General features: G+C 37.5%; 1 protein-coding gene across 1 annotated transcript; it reads right to left on the reverse strand.

The window, feature by feature from the left end:
- Positions 1-1,538: 1,538 nt before the first annotated feature.
- LOC139740521 (solute carrier organic anion transporter family member 3A1-like) lies at positions 1,539-24,845 on the reverse strand. The gene is made up of 10 exons (XM_071651109.1): positions 24,245-24,845; positions 23,467-23,681; positions 21,683-21,827; positions 11,145-11,309; positions 10,165-10,369; positions 9,045-9,213; positions 6,336-6,541; positions 4,398-4,462; positions 3,049-3,257; positions 1,539-1,598 (listed from the first exon to the last, which is right to left on the reverse strand). Exons 1-10 carry the CDS (start codon positions 24,843-24,845, stop codon positions 1,539-1,541), a joined length of 2,040 nt encoding a protein of 679 aa, XP_071507210.1.
- Positions 24,846-27,103: the final 2,258 nt, after the last annotated feature.

Here is a 27,103-nt window from a genome sequence, read left to right on the forward strand (position 1 = left end):
TACCTTGCACAGCAATACCGAGTACATATTCATACTCCTGAGCTAGGATGGACAAAGTTAGTATAAAAAAAAAAAAAAAGGTTGTCAAATGATGTACGGTGTACGAGTTGTGGGTTTCGGGTAAGATTCAGTGGTGAAGTGGGGCACATGCTTTCTGTGTTTGTTTGTTTGTTTGTGTGTTTGTTTGTTTGTTTTTTTGTTTGTTTGTTTGTTTGTTTGCTTGGTTGGTTGGTTTGTTGGTTTGTTGGATGGTTGGTTGGTTGGTTGCAAAGCATGTATGTTGTTGTTTTTTTTATTCCATAGCATTATCTACGATTTCATGATGGCAGGAGTTCACCGACCATATTAGCGGAAAATGGTAAAATTATCAATGATAAAGCACGACTATCATTCCATGTCTACTGAAACGATGTGAATGCTTCCCCTGTCTTTTTTAGCGAGTTTTATATCTGCGACGCGAACGCTAAGACGACGCAGCTTCAGGCACGGCTTGGACAATGGGAACAGCTATCTCGCGCATGTGCAGGATGTCTTTCTTTTTTTCTGAAACAGCGTCGTCTTAGCAGGCGCGTCGCAGATCTAAGCTCTCTATTCACATGATGTGATAACCATGGTTGCTTTTGTTGCAAACGGGATTTTTTTACCTTCTTCTTCTTCTTCTTCTTTTTCTTCCATGAAGATCCATAACGGAGCCTAATTTCATCTTCCGTCAAGAACGCTCTTTAGAGGTATAAGGGAATTCTAATGCCATGGCGGAAGTGATGTAGAGTCACACACTTTATTAACGTTTAAAAATATATTTCAAAACACGCACGAGACAGTTACTGCAATACGTGTAGCTTACCGGATATTTCATTCTTAAAGTTTTTGCAGACGCAGCTGGACTACGTTTTGTTGCGTTAAAACTTAGTTAGGACGTTATAATACTTTAATCTTGAGATACAAAAGCAATACACACAATAGCTGCAATACATTGGAAATCGAAATATACCAAGAAACTTATTGAAATTGTATGCTAGACCATGGATTAAAAAAAAAAAAGGCCAAAGAGAGTCTCACAGGTGGGTATTTCTAGCAGATCTTAAAAATCATCATTGAGTCAACCCGACTGATACTAGGTTTTCAACGTTTTCTGACAATGTTGCTATTTTTCTTAAACACAGAATCAACACCTTTTCACAGCATTTGACAAAGACTACGTCCTAAGTTTAGACACAGGCAGTGCGTGGGCCTTCCTGAAGGTATATTCAATGATAATGCGGTATACCTCATTGTACAAAAACGTTTCAAGTATAAAAAACACACATGTTAAGTTCGAAAAGTAGTGCGTTCTTCTGTACAAATCGAAAGCCCGAAAGGAATGATGATGGGTTTTCTTGTGCATAGTATCCTCTTTTTCCTTCAACCTTAACGCGCTTTGCGAATGAAAAATATTTTTGACGAGATTTCCCAGCGTCTGACATGAACCAATTTGAAATCGGCGTGAATCCGTCGGTGGCACTGGGAGATCTGGGTCATAAAAAAGATACAGGATGTCATCAGACCTGGGCGGGTGTCTGCTTTTCTGAACTACAGCACAGCTGGGTGTGACGGTACCTCTGTGATGAAAAAGAGACCGTAAGAGAAGAAAGGCGTTGCATCATGAAACTAAGAGTTAAGTAGGGAGGAAGGGGTGTCTGTAACTTGGGTTGAATTTACTCCGGAGCAACTCAACTGGCGTGTTGGATGACACCTTGTTAGAATGATTAAAGTTTACATAACGGTCGACCTTACTTCACTTAATATTTTCTCTCCCCCCCCCCCCCCTCTCTCTCTCTCTCTCTCTCCCTCTCTTGCAGTGGATGGAATCGACCATACTGAGAGGGTTTCTTTTGATGCAGGTGTTGCAGTATTAAAATTTTGAACACAAGAAAGTATAGGGAAACATAGCGTGCTGGGAAACATGGGGGCAGGGGATGGAGCATATTTATTGATGAAATCGGTATAAACACGAATTAATTTCAGAAGACATCTTATAAATGGAATGTGATAATCAAGATGTTCGAGGAAAGAAACAAAAGGTCAGATCTGTCAAGTGCATAAAGTTAACCAAAATTGCTGTAAAAGCCAGTTTCTCTGTTTTAGTGATTTTGTTGATTTTCATATGTCACGTTCTATCAAGATCAGAATATGCATCAAACAAAATGTGTATCGGGCCAGTGACACTGTGCCCTACTGAATAGTCACACAGTTCTTCAAATACAGTGTAGTTCAAGTCACTAAGCCCTCGTGATGAAAATAGTCTAATCTGCCAAGGACATAGTCCAGGATTGGCATCCTGCTACCTATAAGATGGTTGCCATTATTATTACCTTATCATAGCTAGGTAGTTTGCATAACACGTGGGTCAAAAGTACATTAGATTGTGTGCCTGTGTGTGTTAGGATGCATTTCACATGACCACTAAAGGATACACTTGAATTCGTATAATGAGCACGCTACCAAGGGGACGACGGCTTTAGGTCCCCTTAATTGGAAAAACGTTCCTTTGCATAGGGGCACAACCAGTGATGTCAGGGGACTCGAACCAGGTTCTCACTATTGAAAGTCCATGCTCTAGTCCACAGAGCCTTACACTCTAAAAAATGAAATGGTAAATCAACATTCTAGATGTTGTCACTCCTCTGACTTTTTTTTTAAATGTTGAATTAAACTCTCAAAATGTTGGGTTTACCATTTCGGAAATATAGTTCCACATTTTCAGTGTTGAATTTAACATTTTGAGTGTCTAATTTAACATTGCAGAAAAAGGTTGGAGGAATTACAAAAAAAAATGTTGATTTGTCGTTTCGTTTGTTACAGTGTAGGGCCTCATTGGCTTAAACACCAGTCAACAGAACAGAACAAAGAGGAACAAAGGGGGCGACATTAATGAGTCTTGACTATTATGAGAGGAAACCTACATCAATATTTGGGATTGTGGATGTCCACAGGTAAGTGCCGAAATCTGACGATGAAGAGTCAAATTGACTTCAGATACATTGGAAGTTTCTGATATAATTTTCTTACCCCCTGTTTGTCTCGTCGGACTGAGAAGTAGGAGAGGGTGTAGCCAAGGGCAGAGACAAACTTCAGGATGAGCACGAGACCGAAAATGGTGTTCCTGAGTCTGTCCATGTCGTAGATGAGGCAGTTCCCCGTCCTACCGCACTGCTCCTGGAAGTAAAGGCACGTCTTCTGGATGGCCGCACCAAAGTAGATCGGGGCGGGAACGAATCCTGAAAGAAGGAATTATAGGAGTATATACAGTAATAACATTATCATTATTATTATTATTATTATTATTATTATTATTATTATTATTATTATCATTATTATTATTATTATTTAGGTGATGAATACAGGCGATACCTATCATTAACATTACAAACATGACAAACATGAAAGAAAAAATATTATTAGTGTAGTCATGGAACAGTAACAGAAATAGAAATGAAGCTATTACAGTGAAAGTATACTAGTTCTGGTAATACTGTAGTAATCATATAGGTTATGACGTAGAACTTTTCAGAGTTCTACGTCATAACTAATTCTAGGAATTTTACAGGTACTCTCTTCGTTGCTTGGACTACTCTGAGAGTTTATCATCATTTCTGTTTCATTGTCAGATACTCACATTGATTTTTGCACCTAAGTAGGTCAAGAGAAAAATTGTGGATGAAAACCTTAAATCCCTTATGCTTCAAAAGAAACCCAAGACTCGCACAACGAATCATGCCGTGAGAAAGTTGTTCAAGTTCTCATTTTATATTCATGATCATCAGGGAATCATTTTGGGCAAATTAGGGGAAAGAAATAAGTTCCAATTTCATATAATAGCCAAACATAACTCTTTCTAGATTATTATGAAACTGGGAACTTGTAGATAACTTTCATTTCTTTTCATAACTTTGATCTTTTTCGTATTTACACTTATCTCAGAGTTCTACGTCATAACGTTATCACGGAGTGCTTGTATGCAATGTATCGACTACAGAACACTGCAGAAAGAGATCTTTTTGTGTCAATCACAGAGAATCAAGTGGATAAACTATTAATAAACCTAAACATATCGTAATGAAAGAGTGGTTTTTTTTTTACAGCTGGTCTTTGATTCAATTATCTCTACTTTAGTGACCACTAAAGTGAAAATGTGTAATTCCTAAAGGCCTTTACTCTTCGCCCGATTGCGATGAAATGTCTAGCTGACCGATTGAACTAGATATTGATAACCTTGTATGATCCTAAGTGAGATTGATTTTGCATAATGGTGTTTGCGTCGCTCGGCTGTATTGGCAACACTGTTTTTTTCCTGATTCTTTTCGCCATCATTCTTTGTTGATTAATTGATATGAATGTGGTGTTCTGTTGCTCCTTACCGAGCACTCGGATGAGCAGGCTGCCGAGACCAAGGCTTATGGCTCGATCCCTGTCCTCAACGCACCTGTCAAAAAAAGAAAGAAAAAGAACACAGTAGGAGGCAATACGACATGCATATAATATGCTGGACAGAAAAAAAAAATAATAACATGGATTCATACACATATCAACTTGCCAATTAAAAAGTTCATGCTTATTATGAAAATGATAAGGGAAGTAGGTATCGCAGAATAGTTGTGACTGAAAAATGGGGACGCATGAAATGGACTGGAAAATACTAATGTCCCAGTGGAAATTTCTTATCGTGGCAAGCGTCTTATATTTGACCATAGAAAAAAAAAACCCGCACATTTCACTAGGATCTACTTTTGCGTAGGTAATTGACATGAATGAATGAAATACGAGTGCAGTAACATTCAATGCCAAAGTGTCACGTGTTTTGAAAAGTGTGACATAAAGTCTCGGTTTCCTAGCAATTAGTACAGGATGCACAACACTACAAGATGTGCCATAAATCACTACTGAAATGGAACACAATGGATTATTATAGCCACCAGATTTCAGCTATTAAAAAAGAAGACTATAATTATGTACAGATGATTGAGATAAGAGATAGACATAAGATCGATGCAGTTTGCCAGATACTTTTCCCCGCAAATCAATGGTATGTTTAAAGAGATAATAATAACAATAATAGTAATACTGATAACAATAATGATAAGTGTTAATAACAATCAGCATTTATATAGTGTCTTTTCAAAATAGATTCAAAGCGCTCATATAATTACAACAAAATGAATGAAATCAAAACAAATCAAAACGAAACAGAAACAAAAAGACACTAAGCTTGATGTAATCTCTAACCAGCTACACCATTAGAATCAAATCAAAGCGATTTTTATTTATAATCATGTACAATTCTGTCAATATGATTCATCGTTTTTAATCATACTGTGCACTTTTTCTGTGCTTCCCCTCCAATGATTGAGCACAGTGAAAAGTTTGGTTAGATTCATAAAGTGACAGATGAGAAGATATCTGTCTCTAATCCACGTATTTCTGGCAGACCGTGTATCGACACATTTGATAATTATGATAATTTGATAATTAAATAATTTTTACATCCCTTGGAATTAAAAAAAGAAATCATTGCCAATCTGTATTCCACCATCCTCTCTGCTTATTTAACTATACAGCAAAGCTTTTCTGTCGCGGTGGATGAAAAAAAGAATCCTTAAATGATAGAAGCATCCAAGCCTCTTACTCTGTAAAATCAGGCAGGTGAGACGACACCTCCCCGGTAAAATTCATGAAACACCGAAATGGATACACTGACTAACCTATTCATTTTGTTACAGTACTCTCCGCATAATAGGGTAGGCTCGGGCAGAGCGTTTCTTACCCGATTAAGCGGAGTACCCGATTAACAGAAGAACACGTCTCATTCACAATTGACACACACAGTGTGTATGTACATGCATTGTACACTGCACCAAACACCTACACTGTATGCTTAACACTCGTGCTTGCACGGCACATTATACATACCTTGCACTTACTCAGTCACGAGCAATAATTTACACTCTTTTTATGGACAAAATTAATCACTCCCCAAATGGTCCATCTTTGCAAATTAAGCAGAGAAGGCGATTAGCCGTGGAAAATTTGACATTCATGATTTCTTAAAGTGTTATATCTGCTATAAAATGTGGGTAGAAAGTAGATAACAAGGAAATTATTTACCCAATTATGCGGAGAGGCAACCCGATTATCAGGTAATTTTAATGTGCATTGGAACTGATTTTGACATTACTACCTAATTACTAGTAAACGGAGTACCCGTTTAAGCGATACCCGATTACGCGGAGAGTACTGTATTACTTAATGGTAGTAAAAATACACATAAATTACATTGCCTCCGTGGAACTGAAACTCACCTCAGTTTGAGCATAAAGCTCGGATTCTTGATCAGAGAATTGATGAGTGCAGTGACCCCGAAAATAACGAGAAAGCCGACGAGCCTCGTGAAGCAGTCTCGCGGACAGGCATGTGGGACGCCCTCAAAGTCATCATGTGGGAACGGGAGCGGCTTGTCACCAGCAGTCGTGTTGGATCCCACACACGTGCACCCAGTATAAACTTTCTGCGTGAATTGCAATGTATTAACAGTCATGAAATGGTCAAACTTTCTGACCGCTTCCTTACTACGTATTGTGACTTCGTACTACACCCCAAATAACCTCAAGTATTCACCCTTGATATTAATCACGTCACGTACTTTTTAAGACATTTCCAATACTGTCTTAAGCCGTTTCACTGACACCAAAAATAACACAGTATCTTTACTAATATCAAAATTAGATGTTTCTTATATTTGAGTTGAGTTGGTTGGTTGAACGATTTGTTTTTTGGTTGTTGTTTTTTTTTTTTTATAAATGCCTCACATCCAACTGGACCTCACGGAAGACCAGCCAGTGCAGCTATATGGTATATTTAATAGGCAACTTCCAAGATTATAGAAAATGAAACAAAAGAATAAAAAAGAAACAAATACTATTCGTATCAACAAATGCAACAAGGGACTTAAGAGAAGGGCTGAGTAAGTTGACAACTACGTGTAGCATTTGCTTTTCCAGTACTGTGTTGTCGATTGCCACATATTTTACCAGGGTATCATACCACCGGAAGGAAATACTCGTTCATACAACGTGCTCTATAGACTGTTTGTCTGGTGCAAGTTTTCATGATGGGAATAGCTGTTTTTTCTGTTAGTATCAACAAAGCCAAGGGTGAAACACTCGAAGAATTGAATGACAAAACGTTTTATGCGCCATTTTCAGACATTTTAAAGTAAGTCCATCATCATCATCACTTAGAGCAAAATAGAATACAAATGAAACCTCATATGTTGCATTGCAAGGAACGTTCTTGAAGTAATGATGCAATAAAAATAATATCCCGTATTTTCATTGTTTTTAGCGGGTTTATTGGCAAATATCTCAAATTGACAAGAGTGGAGTTAAGTCGTTTTGCAATCAAACTCTTCAGTCTGTTGTAACTAACTTATTCAACTGACCTTGGTTAGAAATTGTATCGGCATTCCTTGACATTGTGTCCGGGCCACTTCCGTTTGTTAACAATAACATTACTGCCTTTCACACTCTTGGCTGCTGAAGGTGAGTTCGATCTTATTTCTCATTCCCAAGCGATTTTATTTTTGTTCGGACATGACCTCACCTGTGCCTTACGTTGTGTTCTAGATAGCTCTCGTAATATTCCATATGCTAGCTCTCGTAATATTCCATATGCTACTTTAGTAGCTGATACTGAAAACTATTCCCAAAAAGACATCTGCCAACCACCACCACCAGCAACACCAACAGCAACAACAAATCATACAATGTAATCGTTATCCTTTAATTAAATAAACGCACACACATTATGCATGGATAAATACAGACATGCACGCACAAGTTACATCACAGGCTTACAAAACCTGCTTTTTTGTGGGGATAAAAACCGTAAAAAGAGTTTCCAAGTATGGCTTCCAAGTCCCGGACGAATAAACGAATTAACGTCATTAAGACGATGCAATCACAGCAGACCAGTTCTTAATTCCACTTTGCGCATGAGCAGAAAAAGTCATTTGTAATACCAATAAGCATTTTCTTGGTTCGTAAATTCACTGAGATAAGCATCTGTGATGCGATGGTTATTCATGTATCCTTATCTGAATGGTGCTTGCCAGCACATCCACCCGACAGCAAGAATGGTATTTCGCAATACAAAAGGAAATAGGCTGTTATTGCATTCAGTACAAAACAATGAAATGGATGCCTGCTAAATTGTCAAGTGATGGGGTATTCTGATCACTTGATCTAAACACACAAGTTCATTCTTTGTTTGAATACGAATGCCATAAATTGTTACGTCGGGCAAGCTTATACATTATGCCGCTTTGAAACGAGTGAAGTGCCTAACCAACTAAGAAATATGAAAGTTCATTTTTACCAATGTGTACATGAGCTAAGTGGTCAATTGTCTACTGAATTTAGATCAGTGAATATTTCTAAATGAATCATTAGCGGCAATTTGGAAATAGAAAAATGAAGAATGTCACTCCTTTCAAAACCACCACTTCAAAATGAACAATTGTAAATTAGTTGTATTGAATACAGAGTTTCAGAATTCACAATGATTGGGATGAGGAATAAGAAAGTTTTCAAAATTCATAAAATTCATTAAAATGAACAAGGATGATGGCATAGCAGCCTCACCATAAGAACGCAAAAAGAAGAAGGCATGTATAGATTCTACACTGATGAACTTGTTAAACAGACGCCATTGTAATGGAATTTCTGAAATCCGAGCCTCCTATGTCATCAATATTGTTCAGTGTAGTTTGTTAAGTTTTTCAGAGTACATGTATTGGTTTCTCTGCTCCAAGACCAAATCTTTTTTTTTTCTGCAAACATGGCAAATGTCATTTGTATTGTATGCTTTTGTCGGAAATGAAATAAAATGAAATAAATGAATGAATAATTCCACAAATCTATGCTTGGGGTTGTCGATTTATGTACTACATGATGTTGAATTATGAAAATTGTCTGGAATGCCTCTTTAAACTAAAGCGACTCACTCATGACTCTCACCTGTGGATACGTATCCACCTCTTCGGTGTTGAAATCGTGGAGTTCGGTGCAGCCGGCGTGGCAGGGCGTGAGGTAAGTGATGCCGTCGGACCCACAGACGGGCGCGTACGTGCCGGACGGACACTCCATACACTCTTCTAGACAAGATGGGAACGCTTTCAGCCTGCAGAAACCAAAATAATTATAAGAAGAATTAATGATTCACAACAATATTCCGTGTTCCAGAGATTTTCGGTTATATGAAATCAAGCCCTGAATGTTCCCTCAACGTCCCTTGTGCTATGAAGTCTCTTTTAAAAGTTGTTCACGAAATAATCAGGTAGACGCAAAATACAGGCGGAAGTGATTTTTTTCTTTATTTATCAAGGGTTTTCAGGGCTATCATTCTTTCAGGATGTGTCACTGGGGGAAATAGGTTCAGGGACCACTCTTTCGATCAATTTGGGAAGGACCACGATCACCATGTGGATGAGAATATGAAGACAGAAAACTTATAGAACACAGAACATAATAAACATATTACATAAACGTATAGAATACATAATGGTTCAGCTGCATCCCTCTTGATTTGTACTTGTTATAGCAGGTAGGCAGTTGGAATGATTTTTTTTCTTTAGATTTTCGAATGGCGAGGGGGGGGGGGTAGGATAAAAAAAGAGAGATTGGAAAAAACCTTTAAAAAAGAGACTGCGTGTGTGTGTGTCTGTTTTGTGTACGCTATCATGTCATTTCTCTTATACATGGTATGATTTGAAAAAAAAAAACCCACCAAATATATTGTACTGTATATAATGTTGGAAAAAATGATTTAGCAGCACGTACAAGAGGGAAGAATACAGCTGCTTATTTTTGTTCATATTAATTTCATTGTTAACATGGCCCTGGTGCTGAATGAAATTCAAATAAAGAATATTAGAAAAAAATATATGAGTGTTTGAAAACAGAGAAAGTGAGAGAGGGGGAGATGTTAATTATACACTTCTGCAGAGAAAGAGAGAGAGAGAGGGGGGGGGGGAGCTAGGAAGAAAAATACAATGAAATATCTGGGCTAGTAGAGAAGACAAGAGACCTACAGGACTGTACGTATTATTTTCCAGAATCTAATATTCCTCACTCATTTTCTCCAGGATACGGCACGGTGATCCCGGCTATGGGGCGATTCGAACAGCCGACGGCAAAGTTCAGCGGAGTGAGCAGCACGACAAAGAGACAGATGAGGCCCGCCATCTTGGCCAGACCTTTCAGGCTCAGCTTCAGTTTCTTCACGATCAGGCCGCCGAAGAAATTGCCAAAGAAACCGGCAGGTGTCATGATGCACCCTGTGAAATAACATCACAGAGTGTTACTCACTATCATCTGGTCATGTTTATCTCCAATAATAATGCCATCATCACTTATTTTTCATCCGAATATCTTAAAGTATTATCTTCTTTTTATAAGTTGAATAAAACATTGTTCCCTGCCCTTAATATTCAATATAAGAAAATAAGAAAATCAGGTTGACGTCGAAAAACATATTGTCAAATAGAAGAGTACACCTTTTTTCGTCTTGATAGACATCTTGAATTTAAGATTTATATTCACTTGTCCAATTTTTAATCTCTGACTATCTTCAAAGTGGAATTCCAGGTGATTTTCCTGATTTCACATCATGTAGTACATAAATCAACAGCTCCATGTATAGATTTGTTGAATTCATCGTGGTCCCTGAGCAGAGAAACAAATACTCTGAAAAATCTCAAACAAAGTACACTGAACAGTGTTGATGACATGAGCCTCACATATTTCAGAAATGTAACGGTGTAATTCCATTACAATGCCGCTTGCTAAACAAGTTCACCTGTGTAGAACGTCTGCATGCCATCTTCTTTTGTTCTGCTTCCTTGAGCCCCAACTCATCATTCTTATTGTGAGGCTGCCATGTCATCATCCTTGTTCATTGCAATTTGTTATAAATTTTGAAAACATTCTTATTCCTCATCCCAGTCACTATAAATCCTGAAACTCTGCACTCAGTGTATTTGTAACTAATAATTAGTCGTTCAATTGTAAAAGTCTGAAAATCATACGGAGGTCTCCTTTAAGTCGACTAACCGAGGATAACGGACGTGTTTGACGGTGTGACGTCATATTGCGTCTGAATGTAGCGACCGACGAATGAGAAGAAGCCAGCCAGAAGAGCCAGTTGGGCGCAGACTGCGATGAGACAAGTGACGTATGTAACGTTCGAGAGAAGACGACCCATGGCGAAGAAGTATCCTTGATGTGAGAGAATTTCATTTCAATTGATTTCATTTCATTTCATTTCGTTTCAATCCATTTCATTTCCTTTCATTTCGCTTCATTTCATTTCATTTCATTTCATTTCATTTCGCTTCTTTTCATTTCATTTCGTTTCATTTCATTTCATTCTATTTCATTTCATTTCATTTCTTCTTACCTACTTCATTTCCAATGCGATGGCAAATACACATTTAAATAGAAATGTGTGAAAAAGAAATCATTATGAGATGTGGTTTATGAGTTGCACAATGTCTGTTCTTCTTCAACAGCCTTGGAAATGAAAAGTGAAGCTTTTTTTTTCTTTGTGTGAATCACTTAAAAAGAAGAGAAATATCAAGATTGAGAAGTTTGTACAATCCTTATCCGATCCCCTGTAGGCATCGGGTTTAATATTGATTTATAATGCAAAGATATAACGATGTTTGAACAAACTCAGGTACATGGTTCTACGTTGAGCGATAGTATCTGAATGTATGAATATCAACCTCTAGAATTTAGCAGTAAAAATGAACGCTGAATATCTCAGAAGAGTGAAAATATGTTTGCGACTTGGTCTTACCAATACCCAGTGTTTCCGACATTTATTTCGTGTTAAGATATGCCATGCAGTTAATAGTTTGCATGCATAAAGATATTTGTTCATTTATCTAATGAAAGTGAAAGCATGATTCTCATAACGATCTATGCTGAAGGTTTTTTTTTTTAATTTATTTGAACATTTTCACACAAACCAGACAGTCTAAAGTTCCAAAATTTATGAAATTATGCCATTGCAATCCCTTGCCTTCAACATGGGGATTAAAACATGATACATGCACCTGTAGTACCGCCAACATTTTATTAACTGCAGCCATGCTGATCGTCGCGCTAATGTCGCCGTAACTATCTAAATTGCACTGGCAGTGTATTACGATCGTGACGTAAAGACAATAATATAATCTGAACTGTAATGAAAGAATAAAAAACAAAGGTCAAAAAAGTTTGTAGGAAGGAAGAAAAAGATGACGGGGAATAGAGATAATAATTACTTCTTAAATAGAGTGCTTTTCCTCATTAAAAAAAGTAGCAATATAAGACCTAAATTTTAATTAACCTTACTTATGTTTGATTCAAACCAACTCAAGTCTTTACTTACCCTAACTTTAAAGCACAATTATGACGAAAGCAATAAAGACAGATTAATGTATGTAATGTTTAGCCATCCGTCATCCATCCCGGTACACCCTCCTCACAACAGCTGGGTCAGAAGATGGCGGACTAGACGGACGTCAGTAACGTGAGCTCCCGGTATTTTTTCCTAACCACCTTACTCCCACCATATCTCAAAGTTCTGTATTGACGAAGTTAATGCTTGAACCTTCGAATGTCATCCTGCTAGAAAGGACAAACTACCAACATGAATACCCGCGCAAAAACTGGAAACAAAACGTCGAAATCTGTCGGGAAAAATACGCCCATGTGTGAAACTTCGCTAGACACAACCAACGACAGCGAAGCCGCTCCGAATCCAGAACCAGCCCACGTGTCTCCAGTTTTGGACACGCCCGCGGCGCCATCGAATGCCGACCTAGCTGTATTGATAACTAGCATGAAAACGGCAACTGAGGCTAACTACTCGCAGCTGAACTCGAAGTTGGACACCCTTCTTTCTGACGTTTGCTCCCTAAAAACTGAACTTTCAGGTGTCAAGCAGTCTGTGAATGAGCTAGAGAACTTTGCTACCGATGCTTCTGACCGGATTGGCGATATTGAAAATACCCAAATCCCTGATTTAATAAAGAAAATGGAGAAGGTGAAAAGTGAACTGGATGAAAAGCTCACTCTCTTCGAGATTCATGAGCGCAAGTTGAATCTTCTAATCTACGGGAGACCTAAAACTACAAACGAGGATGTGTACGGTGAATGTTTCTCCATTTTCTCCATCTTACTGAGAATTTCAACGGAAGAGGCCAAGCACACTATTCCCCTGGTCAACGCCCACAGGCTTCCTAGAAGGGTCCCGGCAGGGAGCACCGGGTCTGATGTACAGTCCGACCCCATTATCGTCCGTTTTGGCCGTATGCTGGATCGCGATAGGATTCTACGCGCTTCTCAACAACGCCCGCGTCAGCCACCCTCCACAACAGCGACAACAAACCCCGGCATCACTATTCGTACCGACTTACCACCAGCCATGAAGCGGGAACGTGGCAGGCTTGCTACCATTGCCTACAACCTAAGGAAGGAGCGCGCCAACATAGCAACTAGGATAATAGTCAATGGTACGAGGGTCATTCTGCAGACCAGAGCCGTCACTAGTCCCAACGGGCCGCCGTCGGCTTGGACTGCATGGCAGGAAACGCCCCAATGATCTCTTTGCAAGTAAGCTATCGGATTGAAGCTTCATTGATTTTGATTTTGATTTTGATTTTGTTTTAATTATACTATAAAAGCCCCTATTCATTAACAGAGATCGTTTGTGTTGCTGAAATCAATCGTTCCAGACGGAACAGTGCAGTTCCTACTTCTTTTCTATTTGTTCTTGTTTGTCCAAAGCGGTCACCAGAGTGAATGATATGATGTTATAATCTTGGTCAATATTAGGTTCCCCACAATTTAAGTTACATAGGTTTATATAACATGTCTGAATATATTTAATCCACTTTATTTTATCTTCATTAACATAACCTATCTTGTGACCGTCAATGTCGATCTAAAGATATTAAATTTATTAGCATTTTAATGTCATCAAGTACAGGTTCCACAGGTTCTACTAGCATTTTAATGCTATCAAGTACATGTTCTACATGCACTTTCTTTTTCAATATTCAGCAATCTGTAGTATCAATAACGGTGTCATTGTGAAATATTTCCAAAACAAAAACAAAACACCGGCTTGTATACCGATGTATTAACTTTTCCTTTTTTGTGGGGTCTTAATATAGTCCTGAAATTTTGGTATGTGTCAGGGGCGTAACAGTAAAAATGAGTCTCTATATAATAAGTATAATAATAAGTTGCTGGTAATTATTTTGTATTTCCCCATATATGGATTTACTTTACATTATTCGCTTTGGGAGTACACCCAGATTACAATGTGTTGCAAATGATAAAGCCAAGGTCTGCTGAAAGTGTATACTAAATGTATGGAGGATATACGCTGACACGTTACACTAATTCAGCCCAAGATTTTTTATTCAACGGTCATTTTGTTCCTCCTTTAAAAGTTTAATACATTCACATTATGCGGCACTTCTAAAGTTATGCCTGATACCTGGTAATGATTTCATTTATGTGCACAAACAAGTACTATGAAACCTCTTTTGGTCTCTCTTTTTCTGTAAATGAGCTTGGTGTACTAATGATGAAATTGGACACATTTTGGCATGTGTCAAGGGCAAAGCAGAATAAGGTATAAGAAAGCGCACTACAAATAATAAGCCATTGGTTTATTTATTCAATTTTTTTAGTACAACTTATACAGTGTTGTAAATGACAAGGGTTTGTGGAAAGTGTATCATAAATGTATGGAAGATGTACGCCGAGGCGTCACATGAACTCGATTTCAGATGTTTATTCCTTGCTCTTTTTTGTTCCTCTCTACTGTCACACAGTGCACGCGGTATCTGAGTTATGCCTGTTACCAGGCAACCATCCCGAATATGTGCACAAACAAGTATTATGTAACCCGATTTTCCTTCGTTTTTTTTTCTCTGTAAAAGAACTTTGCGGCTGAGGGTCATCCGCAGCATGTACGAATGATGAACCCCCGTTTCTTATATTATTATGTTTTTGGTGGCGTCATCAGCTTATCATCATGATGGGGCCGCGGCGTTTTACTCAAAGCAACTTACTGAAAGCTGATCACTTGTCGCTGGAGTAACTATGAGTTCGTTAATGATAAGCCGTCGGTTGAATTTTCTTGTTTTCCCCAAATAAGAAAAGAGTTTGCATTATTTGTTTTGGGAGCACAAATTATACAGTGTTGTAAATGATAAAGATTTGTGGAAATGGTTTCGTAAATGAATGGAAGACGTACACTGAGGCGTCACATGAACTCGGTTTCAGATGTTTGTACTCCTTACTCTTTTTTGTTCCTCTCTACTGTCACACAGTGCACGCGGTATCTGAGTTATGCCTGTTACCAGGCAACCATCCCGAATATGTGCACAAACAAGTATTATGTAACCCGATTTTCGGTTTTTTTCTCTGTAAATGAACTTGGCGGCTGAGGATCAACCGCAGCATGTACGAATGATGAAACCTGTCATTGCCTGTTTTTTATGTTATTGTTCTGTTTGCGGTGGCGTCATCAGCTTATCATGATGGGGCTGCGGTGTTCTACTCAAAGTAACTTACTGACAGCTGATTATTTCTCGCTGGAATAACTATGAGTTCGTTAATGATGTGCACAAACAAGTATTATGTAACCCGATTTTCGTTTTTTTTTTCTTCCTCCTGTAAATGAACTTGGGGGCTGAGGATCAACCGCAGCATGTACGAATGATGAACCCTGTTTGTTATATTATGTTATTTTTTGGTGGCGTCATCAGCTTATGATGGGGCTGCGGCGTTTTACTTAAAGCAACTTACTGAAAGCTGATTATTTGCCGCTGGAGTAACTACAAGTTCCTTAATGATAAGCCGCCGGTTGAATTCTCTTGTTTTCCCCAAATAAGAAAAGAGTTTGTATTATTTGTTTCGGGAGTACAAATGATACAGTGTTGTAAATGACAAGGGTTTGTGGAAAGTGTACCATAAATGTATGGAAGATGTACGCTGAGGCGTCACGTGAACCCAAATTCAGATGTTTATTCCTTGGTCCTTTTGTTCCTCTCTACCCTCACACAGTACACGCGATATCTAAGTTATGCCTTGTACCAGATAACCATATACCAATTATGTGCACAAACAAGTTTTGTGTAACCCGATTTTTGTCTTTTTCTCTGTGAATGAACTTGGCGGCTGAGGGTCAACCGCAACGTGGTTGAATGATGAACCTGGGCTTGTTTTTTCTTATTGTTGTGTTCTTGTCGGAGTCATCTGCTTATCATGATGAACGGCTGCGGTGTATGACCCAAAGCAACTTAATTGTTGCTAGAGTAACTATACGAGTAGAAATTTGATCCTGGTTTTTTTGTTAGCTTTTCCAGGAATGATATGGGACCTTTTGTAATTCGCTATTTTCTTTCTTCTTCTTTTTTTTTCTTGTCGTCACTTTGTTCCTCTCTTATGTAATTGAATACCAAGTCAAACTGTTAAACCGATGGACACTGTGACCTAATCCTGGTTAATAATGTATTTCAGCAGCTGGTCTTCAATCTGATTTATCAAATTTACCTCGCTGCATCTTTACTTTTGATAATTATGGTATGCAATTTTATAAGACCGCTGCACTGGTCATGACACTATGGCAACATTATAGAACGATGCTATTTGATGTATTAAGCCATTTTTCACTTTTATCCGTTCACATACCCGTCATTTGCAGCATCACTAACAATCGACGTTGCCATGGTTGCCGAATCATTCATTTATTTCCAATAGGTCAATACAATCTTTTTTTTTCTTTTGCATTTATTTCTGCAGTATCAATTTCCCCCTCTTTTGTATAATCATAGAAATGTCATGCACCGATATGTCAAAATTGATACTCTCTAATTTGTGTCAAGAAGGACGATAGCAAGAGGAAGAGGAAAAGTGTATTAACCATCTTATTTCTTTTTCTGTGTATCACTGTAAAAAAAAGTAACCCGACATGAATTATTTTTTGTGATATTATTATCATGAAGTACCAAAAGTGTTGTAATATATGGGTTTAATTAATGTGTATTGGAAAATGTGTGCAGGGTCCGTCGAGTATGACGCTATACTGTACATTTTGAATGTATTCAGTGACAGTTTAGCATCTTTCAATGTCCTGTTCATTGTTATTATCCACTGCTCTCTCCACACGGCATTCCATTTTTTTTTTGTAATATTGTCTCTTATAATACATAAAACTGAGATCTAAACTGATGTTGATTATTAGCTGGTTTAACCGCAGTTGTCTGCGATTACTATGGCGTTGTTGGTCTATCTTATACGTAAGCCATAGATCTATACCATTCATGAGTGGGTTTTTTTTTTACTCGTGTGTTTTCAAGCACGCCGGGAGCTCCGCCTTGCTTGATGTCTATCAGGTTTAGTTATGTTCTGAGCAATATGTGTGCTTTTGTTGTTTTGTTTATGTTTTGTTGTTTATGTTTACTTGTTTATGTTGTCGCTTGTCATGCTATCTCTCGTGTTCACAATCAGCTGTTAATCTATTTCCAATCCATGGTTGGGTCCCGCTCGGCTTATGTAAAGTTTGCTATTCTCCAATTAGGAGCTTACGCTCCATATCTAATACTTAATTTTGGTTGTTAATGATGGCTCAGATAGATAGTTTTGCTTTTCATTCTCTAGGGAATGAAGATTTGATTAACCTTTTTGGAATCAATCAAAAGGATCAACAAAGTGAAAATAACCCATTTAGATATGAATACCGTGCAGCAGATACCATTAATTCTATCTTTGATAATTTGAATGTGAATGAGGAAAATATATTACATCAAGGTTCTGATTATCTAACGATTAATCAATTTCAGTCTTTAGAGATATCGAATGATAGTTTTTCATTGATGCATCTAAATGTCCGAAGTTTAAATAGCAACTTCGAACATTTACAATCTTTACTAGAAAATCCTACCCAGAATTCATTTTCTGTTATTGGGCTCACTGAGACGTGGCTTACTAAATATTCCCCTAATTCTTTTGCATTTTCTGGTTATGATTTTATCACGAATAATAGAACTAACAAGGTAGGAGGAGGGGTTGCATTTTATATTAAACAACATTTTGATTATTTTGTACACACCGAACTTAACTCCATGAATGAAATTTTAGAATCTTTGGTTGTTGAAATAAATATCCCAAAGTCTAGGAATATTTTGATTACATTGATATATAGACCTCCAAACTCCAGCAGTGCATTATTTCTAGAAGCCTTACAGGATCTCATCCATAACCCAATTTTTGTTAATAAAAAATGCTTTGTTATGGGCGATTTCAATATAGATATATTGAAATGCCACACAGTAAATGCCTCTCAGAATTTACTTGATAGTATGTTTTCAGCTTCTTTTTTACCACTTATTACTAAACCCACCCGAGTGACAGATAATACAGCTTCACTTATTGATAATATATTTTGTAATATTACGCCTACTCCTAAATCGAATATCATTTTAGCAGATATATCAGACCACTTTCCAATTTTCACATCCATCCCAGTCACCACGAAACCAATTAGTCCCACTAGAGAAGTATTTAGAAAAGTCACACCGGATAACTTACAGAATTTGAAGAATAGTCTGAATGAAGAAACTTGGAGAGAAGTATATAGCACTCATGATACGGATTTATCATTTGATGTTTTTATGAATATTTTGAATTCTCATTTAGAGAAATATGTTCCTTTGGTAGAAGTTAAACGTGATTACAAAAAGTATCCTAGATCACCATGGATAACAAAATCTCTTCTACGATCTATAAACCGGAAAAACAATTTGTATTATGCAGACAAAATTAAACGTACTGAACAATCTCATCGTAAATATATTATGTATAAAAACACTCTTACAAGAATATTGCGTTATGAAAAAAAGAAGTATTACGCGGATCAGATATCCTTTTGTAAGCATGACATGAGTAAAACTTGGAAAATAATAAACAGTGCTATAAATAAAGAAAATGATAAGTTTTGTGTTACAAGAGTTGTTTCTGGTGACAAGGAAATAACAGACCCTGTGATGATTGCAGATGCATTTAACCTTTACTTTTCGCAGATTGGACATGATCTTGCTAATAAAACTCCTGCTTGTCAAAAAAATTTCTATGAATTTCTTAAATTACCCAACTCAAATTCATTCTTTTTTGATCCGATTATTAGTTATGAAGTAAAAGATATCATTATGAGTTTGGAAAGTAAAAGAAGCTCGGGACCTGATTGTATTGATAACGTTATTTTGAAAAATATAGTTGAGAATATTGTTGAACCTTTAACTTACATTTTTAATTTGTCATTAAGCAGTGGTGTTGTTCCGCTACGAATGAAAATTGCTAAAGTAATCCCAATTTATAAGAAAGGTAATAAGGAAGATATTAGTAATTATAGACCAATTTCATTGTTGTCATCGTTTTCAAAACTGTTAGAAAAAGTTGTTTATTCTAGACTCCTTAAATTTCTTGATTTTTATGATATCATTTCTGATTCACAATTTGGTTTCCGCAAAGGACATAGCACTTCTCAAGCAATTCTCTCCTTTATTGAAAAAGTAGCCAAAGCAGTAGATAGGGCTCATCACACAGTGGGTGTCTTCCTGGACCTCTCCAAGGCCTTCGATACCATTGATCATAAAATATTACTTCATAAATTATGTCACTATGGTATACGTGGCAAGGCCTTGGAGTGGTTCAGGAGTTACCTCTCTGATCGTAAACAGTATGTTTTTCTATCTGGTCAAAACTCCTGCAACCAATCTGTCACCTGTGGTGTACCTCAGGGTAGTTTACTGGGACCTCTTTTATTTATTTTGTATATAAATGATATAATAAATGCTTCTAATATTTTATCTTTTGTACTTTTTGCTGATGACTCTAATGTTTTTCTTTCTCATTCAGATCCTCATATTTTGGTGGATTTGTTAAATTCTGAATTAAAGAGATTGTTATGTTGGATAAGGTCAAATAAGTTGTCTATAAATCTTCTTAAAACTAAATGTATATTATTTAGTAATACTTTAAATAATCTTCCTAATAATATAAAAATAGATGATATAGTTATAGATGAAGTTGCATCAATGAAGTTTTTAGGTTTGGTTATTGACAATAAACTTTCATGGAAGTCACATATTGATAGTATTTGTCACACAATATCTCGAAATATTGGTGTTATTAATAGAGTTAAATATTATTTTTCTATTCCCACCCTTTTAATGTTATATTCAGCTTTGATTTTACCTTATTTGAATTATGGCATCATAGCTTGGGGGAACACACATCCATCATATCTCGACAGACTGTCCCGTCTCCAGAAAAAAGCTCTTCGAATAATTTGTCATGTTTCTTGGAGAGCCCACACCGATGTTTTATTTTCTGAAAACAAAATTTTAAAGATAACTGATATTTATTATTATTGTCTTGGCCAATTTATGTATAAACTTTCTAATAATTTGTTGCCGTCTGTCTTCACAAGCATGTTTGCGAGAAACCGCTCGTTCCATAGATATCCAACTCGTCACTCAGATGAATTCCATCTGCCTTTAACTAGAACAATGTTTACACATTCTATATTTACATTTGCTGGACCTAAATATTGGAACAACCTTTCTAACAGTTTGAGGACATCTCCAAGTTTAAGTTCCTTTAAGAGTAATCTGAAGAAAAATATTTTGAACAGTTATAAGAATTGTTGATTCTTGATTCTTTATTGGTTGCAAAGAAGTGTAAAATCCAACCTTATATTCTATTGGAATTACAGCTAAGCGGCTCCATCCATCCACTACCTCTCGTGTCCTTCTATTTTTTTCTTTGTCTCTTATCTTCACACCACGCATTAAGCTGCTTTCTCCCCCCCCCCCCTCTCTCATACACACACACACACTCACACACACACACACACACACACACATACTATTTTGTTTCTCTCCTCTCTTTTCCGGCATGACAGCGACTTAGTGTAGTGTAGGGATTTGTTCAGGGTTTTTGTTTCGGATAAGTTAGGTTATAGGTCTTTTTGTCTTAGTTTCTTTGTTTCATCCATTTTCAATGCTTATCAGTCTATCGATCATATAATTTCTTGTATTACGTGTGGGGGGAATGTAGCCTACAAGCTCAGCTTTTTAGCATTCCTCCCCATTTCCAACATTTTCCTATACCTACAAGTTTTCTGTAAATTTATCCTTTACTTTGTATGATGAAATTTATGCACTGTATTCAATTTTTGTAATATATTTATATGTTTTTGTTGGAAATGAAAAATAAATGAATGAATGAATGAATGAAGGTATCACACTGAACCATCCCACTTCTAGGATGCTTTCCACACTTGGTGATAAAGCATTTTCATCTGCTGCTCCCAAACTGTGAAATCAACATACCCCAAATTCATCTTCAAAAAACATCTACAGGCTCACTTGTTTCATTCATGATACAAATATAAAGCTCATTTTAACATGTGTATATTGAAAATGCGCTATATAAATGTATTGTTATTATTACATGTATTATCATCATCATTATGCGAAGGAAGTGCATGCTTGCTTTAGCTAACTAGTTACGGTGCTCACCTTTTATGATTTCCTTTAAGGACGTTCCTTCTTTTGGCATGAGTGAATTCATGTTGTAAATATTCCTCGAGTCAGAATCCACTTTTTCCAGAGGAACGTTCAATTCGCCGGCTTCGTCAGCTTTGTTCTTCCTGTGTGGCCATTTCTTGACAAAAAATATAAAGTAACAGAGTTTCAAAGCTTATGATTGAAGCGTTTGCTCGCAAAACGATTTAACTCCATTCTAGTCAAGTTGAGATATTTGCCATAAAACGTGCTATAAAAACAAAGAAAATAAAGAAAATATGGGATATTCTTTATCATCGAAACTTCAAGAATATTCCTTATGCCTCGTTATACAAAAATGAGGTATGATCGGAAAAATCATATTTTGCTTTTTAATACCTTATGATGGACTTATTTATGAATATCTAAATCAAGTGCTTAACTCGTTTTGCCATCAAAACTCTTCGATTGTCGAGGTGAGTATTTCTAGGCTTATTTAGCTCTTGGGAACCATACATTCTAAAGGTACTTCCGTTATGCTGCAATATAGAACAACTCATGTTAATTTGTAGTAAATGACAAAAAAAAAATAGGATCTTTGAGATCAATTTGAGTGTGTCTTCTAGATGAAACTGAGATTTACTTTACATTTTTAGCTATGAAGTATTAGATTTCAAACCAGGGAGTTTAGTCTCACCTCCCTGATTAAACGACACACGAAACGGTGAAAATTGCAAAAGGTATGGTTGTACAGTTCGACCTCGATTATCCAGCCTCCTTTTATCCGGAAATCTTTATTATCCAGACGCGTTCACGCAGTGAAGGACTTTTTTTTTTCATCCAAAAATTGAGGAAAAAAAAAACAGTGACTTGAACATCTTTTCATGGATCTAGGACCCTATTTCACTAATTTCATAAGATGTGCATGATAGGTTTCTCAATATCTAAGGAGGTAAAACATGTATGATTTTCACATAAAGATATACTTTATTTTTGTGAAGAAGGGACTACAATTTTGCGCAGGCTAGCATAGATTACACCACCGTTGCGGGGTATGCTACCTGCCTAGCTGCCAGTGCACTGGGACGGCAGCTTGGACGGCAGATATACATTAACATTGTGTCTCCCATATCCGGCCAATTCGCTTATGCGGATGAGCGCCGGTCCCGACATGGCCGGATAATCGAGGTCGAACTGTACACAGGTCATGTTGCATATAATACGTGATGCAAAGTTCTGTCGTAAATGCTTCAAATTCGGATTTTGAGTCTGGCTGTATATATGGTTTTATGTAGTACACTGTGCCATACAATAGAATATATCGTGACGCCTAACGCTCATTGTGAAAAAAACAGCAACAATAGCATAACGGCAATACACTATCAACACTTACAAAATACACCGATAAAAAAAGCAGAACATTAATCACATAATAGTGAGAAAACAGTCACACTAAAATGACCAGCATTATATTAACTGTCAACCAAAAATCTGTAAGATTAGATACTTTGATTAAACATTTTAAATCAACTTCGAATAAAAAACAGCGATTATTCACCGGTGGACCATTAAATAATGAAATACAACAATAAAAGATAAATTTTTGTTAAATTATTTTTCTTAGAGGTATATTTTGAACAAATCTTTGTTATTGTTACATTTTGGTTTGCATATCATATTCTTGAAACAGTCGAAGACATAACTTGAAATTGAAATGAAGTTATGTGTAAATGTTTAAAAAATGTGTAAAAACTAAATCTCTTATTAAAAATCATGCATACAAATTATTCTTCAATTACCTTTGGAAAGAAGAAGTATGGAATACTGGTCAAAATAAGAATGACGCCGTACAGCATGTATCCCAGCCACCACGCCCCAATCCATCGTGGGTCGCTGTCATCATAGCCGAGTTCATTGACGTCGATCTTGTAGAAGTCGGTGTGGTAGGAGAGGACGAACGCGCTGATACCGAATGCAAAAACAGGGCAAAGACTGCCCATCATAAAGAGCGATGCTGAAAAACAAGCGGGACCAGCGAAACGTTATGTTGTTTCGTCTTTATCAGGGGAAAGCGAAGTTTAACGTATTACTATCTACTTCTTTGTTGTAGACCCTTAATCCTTTTTGTGTTAATGAGTCAAATATGCACAAATTCCACACACATACCAATGAACAAGAAATTATTGTGGCACACAGAGAGTCAAACTATTCTTAAGAAGGAAATTGATGGCAATAGCAGATTATCTATCGTGATTGCTAAAGCAATGAACGTTTTCAGTGTCAGTATACCATTTATTTCATCATGGAAGCGTCCAATGTTCCCTCTTGGCTGATTAATCGTAATGAGCATGATGACACCGTTAGAAGCTGGCGAGTTTTGTGGCAGAGACTTGACACGTCATCAAGTAAACCCCTTTTTGTGTCAAAAAATAATGTGTGGGCATTTGACACTAGGATTGTTACATACAGCAACACGAACATCAGGCGTAGATTTTCTGCGTCTTTGCCAAAAGAACCAAATAAGTACAACTATAGCAATAACGAAATTCGAACTCAAACTTGAACTTTGATTCCTACCAACATGAATTGAAGCTGATGTTTTCTTCACTCCATCGTCGATGTAGCTGATGCCAAGAGGGAAGTAGCCGGCTCCTCCGATGCCGCACAGTGCCTGTCCGATGAAGAGCCAGAAGGCTCGGTGGTATTGGGCTCCCGAAGCCGCCTCCTCCTTGGCCGAACACTGATCAGGGCTCGATCCATCGTCCAACTCGTCGACGGGCACGCAAACCGCCGCCGACTGCGAGGAGCTCGGCGAGCCGCTGGTGTCGTTGGCGAGACTGTCGCCTGAAGACCCTCGTCCGCTGTCGCCGATGAACTGCGGGAAGGTGCTGATGATGCATCCGAGAGCGAATATGAGGCTGAGGATGCCGATGACGCGGGGGCGGTGACTCTTGGCGCCAAAATAGGCCAGCGGGGTGACGATGATGAGCCCTGTGATGTCGTTGATAGTGAGAATAAGTCCGACCTCGGAACTCTTGAGCTTGAAGTCGCGCTGGAGCGTGGTCAGGATTCCAGTGGCGAAGCTACCCTGCGCGCCGAAATAGGTGAACATGGAGGCAGCTAGCAGAGCGGTGAAAAACACCGGGCGATGAAAGATACGTTCGTAGAGACCGGCCATCTTGGCAATCTATAGAAACGTAAAAAGAAAGAAAGAAAGAAAGAAAGAAAACGGTGAAAGTGGATTTACCATAGAGCTCAACACAAGGCGGATACGAAAAATTAATGCATGATCTTTAGCCTCTTCACTCATTGCTCTCATGTTGCAAGCAACTTTGGAGGGATGGTATAGTTTTGGATAAGAATTCTGATGGGGATTCACGTTTTAACTTTTTGCGAAAGAATTAGAAAACACTTATATCAAAGGGCATTCAATTCAGAGAGGAATTCAAGGTTTGCTTGATGAAAATTGGATTTCAAATGGCTGCGATACCCTCAGACCAAGGTGTTGTGATGAAAGGTGGGACCCAGTTTGATTAGGACCACTTTTTTAACTTTTTTACTAATACAAACTTACTTAGCCTCAGAATATTGAACTTTGGAATAACGAGCTGTCACCAGTAGTGGTATGGCAGCCTCGACAGGGAGTGTGATAAAGCACCAAAGAGATTAACCCAGGTGACTAACACCAAGCTATTATCATTATCATCGCTGTACACATATCACTTAGCCCTCTGCATTGATGGTCATAAATCACCTCTGATGATAATAAAATTAATATTAACGAGAACAGTAATAGTCAAAGTGCTTCTACTACAACGGATTCTTTACACCAGTGTGGTTTGATACTGAAAGCTTTGCCCTTGAGATCATAATCAGCGACGCTAATAGCAAGAAGTTGTAGCGTTGTCTTATTGTATACACTGCCTTTCTTTCTTCGTTATTCCCCCTTTTTTTAACACTCAATCCCCATTTTTTTCGTTTTTTTTTTTTGGGGGGGGGGGTCTCAAAAAAAGAGTTAAGTGTATGTTATGTTCTATCAAAAATGGAAATAGATTTAAATATAATTGAATCCAGCAGAACCAGTAGGTCGAGACTCCCACTCATTACCACTTTATTCTGTAGGTAAGCGCTCTTGACGAATAGTTTATTCACCCCTTGTAAGTGAATCTGCCCTACATCTACAACAGATTGTCTCCATTCAGGAGGGTTTTTTTAATGTTCTATCGCTCTTCTGTTTCTCATCTGTTGTTATGTTTGTTTTAAGTGTATTCTCATAACATGTTATAAACCGGCCGCGTATGAGGATCAAATTGCATTTTGTCACGTTCCTGGGTTGATGAATAGTTTTGTAAAATAGTAGGTCACCTTTCTAGTAGTTGAAAAGGAAAGAAAGAAAAAACAACAACAACAACGAGAACACCGTAAGATGTCATTGCACTGTTGGGTGACAATTAATCAAACAATGGTTTCCTAACCACAATGAGACGAACTTGTTGTGGGTATTTAAGCAGAGAGGAAAATCATTTGTACTGCCCTTGGTACACGAGTCAAAAAGGGAAATTAATCGCAATGTCATTGTTGCATTCATGTAACACTGAATCGTGAGTTGTTAATACATTCATACAGTGTCGTTCCTCTTGGACTTTTCAGACAGTGTCGGAGTAGGCCTACGTGGTCCTTTCCTCCTTGTTAATCTTCAGTAGCCTAAATTCCTATTATGGTCGTTATGCTTTCTTTAAGGCATATTGTATACCCTCTCATAGAAAAATGTTCTGATAACGTTTTCAGGTCTGTTGCGTTGCCTAGTTAAATGGACCACTAAATGTGCACGTGTTAGCGAGAAGAAACATAAATGGTACTGGCTACCGTCCAATGCTTTGCACAGTTGTTATCTTATCGTGAGTACACAAATATATGCCAAGTCGGACTGGTACGTGCCAGTTAAAAAGGCTAAGAACAATAACCGATATCGTAGAAATTTAAACACTGCTTCAATTGGAGGGGCTTAACAAAAAGCAAAGCAAAATAGATCAAGATCAAAGACATGACGGATCTTCCTGTTGAACTAAAAGATTATGTTCAAACTGACGAGAAAACAACGAAGCATTCAAACGTTTTGAAAAACAAAGATGTGGTAACTAATGAGCTTTTCTTAAGCAAGTTTTCGCCGTGCTGCTTAAAATTTCCCTAAACACTCTATTGAAGACAAAGGAGTGCGGCAGTTTTAACAGAATTTTCACTTTTGTGAAGCTTTAGAGATCATTTCCAACCAAGATGGTTTGCGTAATTCGTTTCTACACAAATTATTACTCTAGTGACATTTAGGACTTTGCTTCTAAGATATCACTCAATCTATGACTATTAAACTGCGTCCTTTTGAAATAGAAGCTAGCAGTATTATTTTGATTCTTACGCAAAATTCTGCTGTTGGTGGTC

Source organism: Diadema antillarum, unplaced genomic scaffold (genome assembly GCF_040938485.1).
Source record: "Diadema antillarum isolate AM-2024a unplaced genomic scaffold, OU_Dant_1.0 seq00000857_RagTag, whole genome shotgun sequence".
NCBI lineage: Eukaryota > Metazoa > Echinodermata > Echinoidea > Diadematoida > Diadematidae > Diadema > Diadema antillarum.